The sequence below is a fragment of the Leuciscus leuciscus genome (assembly GCF_965113295.1).
Source record: "Leuciscus leuciscus genome assembly, chromosome: 12".
NCBI lineage: Eukaryota > Metazoa > Chordata > Actinopteri > Cypriniformes > Leuciscidae > Leuciscus > Leuciscus leuciscus.
In genome coordinates this window covers 42,514,610-42,517,109 of record NC_138736.1, presented here as the reverse complement: position 1 = coordinate 42,517,109, position 2,500 = coordinate 42,514,610, and the positions used below count along the sequence as shown (strand labels likewise).

The 2,500-nt window shown below is 43.6% G+C and overlaps 1 protein-coding gene across 1 annotated transcript in view; it reads left to right on the top strand.

The window, feature by feature from the left end:
• carmil1 (capping protein regulator and myosin 1 linker 1) overlaps positions 1-2,500 on the top strand; it is a 37,118-nt gene that overhangs the window by 977 nt on the left and 33,641 nt on the right. Inside the window, exon 3 of the mRNA XM_082186438.1 lies at positions 2,455-2,500. This exon is cut by the window's right edge and continues 5 nt beyond it. Coding sequence (XP_082042564.1) covers positions 2,455-2,500 — 46 coding nt within the window. The remainder of the gene's footprint in view (positions 1-2,454) is intronic.

The following is a 2,500-nucleotide window of genomic DNA, read 5'->3' as shown; positions in this document are numbered from 1 at the left end:
ACTTTGATTTGAAGCAAAAAAGTATTTGAAAATCGGACAAAAATACAAAGGTAGAAGACAGTGAACAGCTTTACTGAGGGAAAGAACTACAATCCCACGAAGCATTGCAAACAGCATTAAAATCTAATCAAAACATTGGAGAAATATAAAACTGCAAAGTTTATTGAAAAATATGCATATATATTGATATATTTCAGTGTTTTGAGAGTGTAGGATGACGGATTCGATAGAGATCTTTTGTCAAGTTTTGCTTGTTTCGACTCTCTGATTGGTGGACTTTTCTGTATGGCATTATGGGTAATGTAGTTTTTCACCAGGAATTCCTCTGTTAAACAATTATTTGATGAAAAAGTGAAATAACACAGACTGACGGCCTTCAGCAGAAGCAGACACAGCTCACCGCTCACCGCAGGGCTACTGTGAAGGTTTAGCGTTAAAAGGCTAGTCAAATTCCAATTAAATGGAGTTTTTTACTTCTGGAAGACTGGAACTGACTGAGATGAAAGTGCAGGACGGCTCCTGTGTTTCTGCTGTGTGTTGGAGAAGCTCCTCTGCTCTGTTTACACATTCTTACCCTCACTCTCCTGCCCTGACATGACGGAGATCTGATCCTCTGGGCATGAACACTCACACACACACACTCACACACACACACACACACACACACACACACACACACACACACACACACACACACACACACACACACACTAACACACACACTAACTCTCTCTCTCTCACTCACACACACACACACACACACACACACACACACCCACACACACACACACACACACACACACACACACACACACACACACACACACTCACACACACTTTACATTCCAGGAGCCTCCACAGGGTTTAGCAATAGCCTCAGCGCTGTGATTCAGTGTTTGTCAGTGGTAATGAGCGTCTCGGTGAAGCAGATGTGTGTGTTCCAGTCATTATTCTCACTTCTGCTCTGTAAGTGAATGTGTGTGTGATCGGTCACGACTCTGCTGTTCACAGGATGTCACTCCGCCGCAGCTTTTAGTGTTCGCAAGCGCTCCCAAACTCGAGCCTGCGTGACTGAACGGACCACAGTGAACAGCTCACACACTGTTATATATCACACACTCCGACACGTCTGAGCCGAGACGAGCTGGAGCACTGATCTGAGAGCTGTGGTTATATATCACACACTCCGTCACGTCTGAACACTGATCTGAGAGCTGTGGTTATATATCACACACTCCGTCACGTCTGAACACTGATCTGAGAGCTGTGGTTATATATCACACACTCCGTCACGTCTGAACACTGATCTGAGAGCTGTGGTTATATATCACACACTCCGTCACGTCTGAACACTGATCTGAGAGCTGTGGTTATATATCACACACTCCGTCACGTCTGAACACTGATCTGAGAGCTGTGGTTATATATCACACACTCCGTCACGTCTGAACACTGATCTGAGAGCTGTGGTTATATATCACACACTCCGTCACGTCTGAACACTGATCTGAGAGCTGTGGTTATATATCACACACTCCGTCACGTCTGAACACTGATCTGAGAGCTGTGGTTATATATCACACACTCCGTCACGTCTGAACACTGATCTGAGAGCTGTGGTTATATATCACACACTCCGTCACGTCTGAACACTGATCTGAGAGCTGTGATGAAACAGAAGAAGACTGTTGTGGTCGTGCTTCGGCTCTGAGCGGATGAATATGATTATATTCTGCTCATAAACATTCACTGCTAGACAAATGACCAGTGTAGATGACAGATCTCAAGCTGAAGAGTTTCTGGAGTTTTACCCTTTAAAGGGTTCGGAGTAAAATCAGCCCAGGGTCCTGTGCACTATGACCTCGAGCCGAACACCCCCCCCCCCCCCCCCCAGAAGCCTATTCCCCTTGGTTGAACATTATTAAAGTTAGAGCTTATGTAGAGAGATCAGCCGGATGGTTTAGTGCAGGCGCTAATGGATCCAAGGCTGTATCTGGTCAATTACTCCACTAATAATGCCCAGAATGCACCACACTCCTACAGTAGTACACACAGGTTCTGTACTCATAAAACGAGGCATTGGAAAGTTTGTAAGTACATCAGGAGTTTATTTAAATAACACTTGCCTGATGGCTAATGCTACCGCTAACCCGGACGTCGACGTCACTTCTGTGAGTGGAGGAAAGCTGATCATGAGGATGGAGTGTAATATAACAATATCAATATACTGACGGAAAATAAAACATTATAACAGTATATTTATATATACTGCAATTTAATAAGGTTAGAAATGTTTATTATTGCATAATGAATTCTGTTTTACATACATAATTAATAGTATGGATTAAACTGTATATTAATAATCAATTCTGAACACATGATTAGAACTTATTGACTGTGTTTCATTTATTTCATTGGAGTCACTCACACTCTTCTTCTCTGGTGTCACCACAGGCCCTCGCTCCTCATCGAGTGTTTCTGCTGAGCACACGAGTGCCTG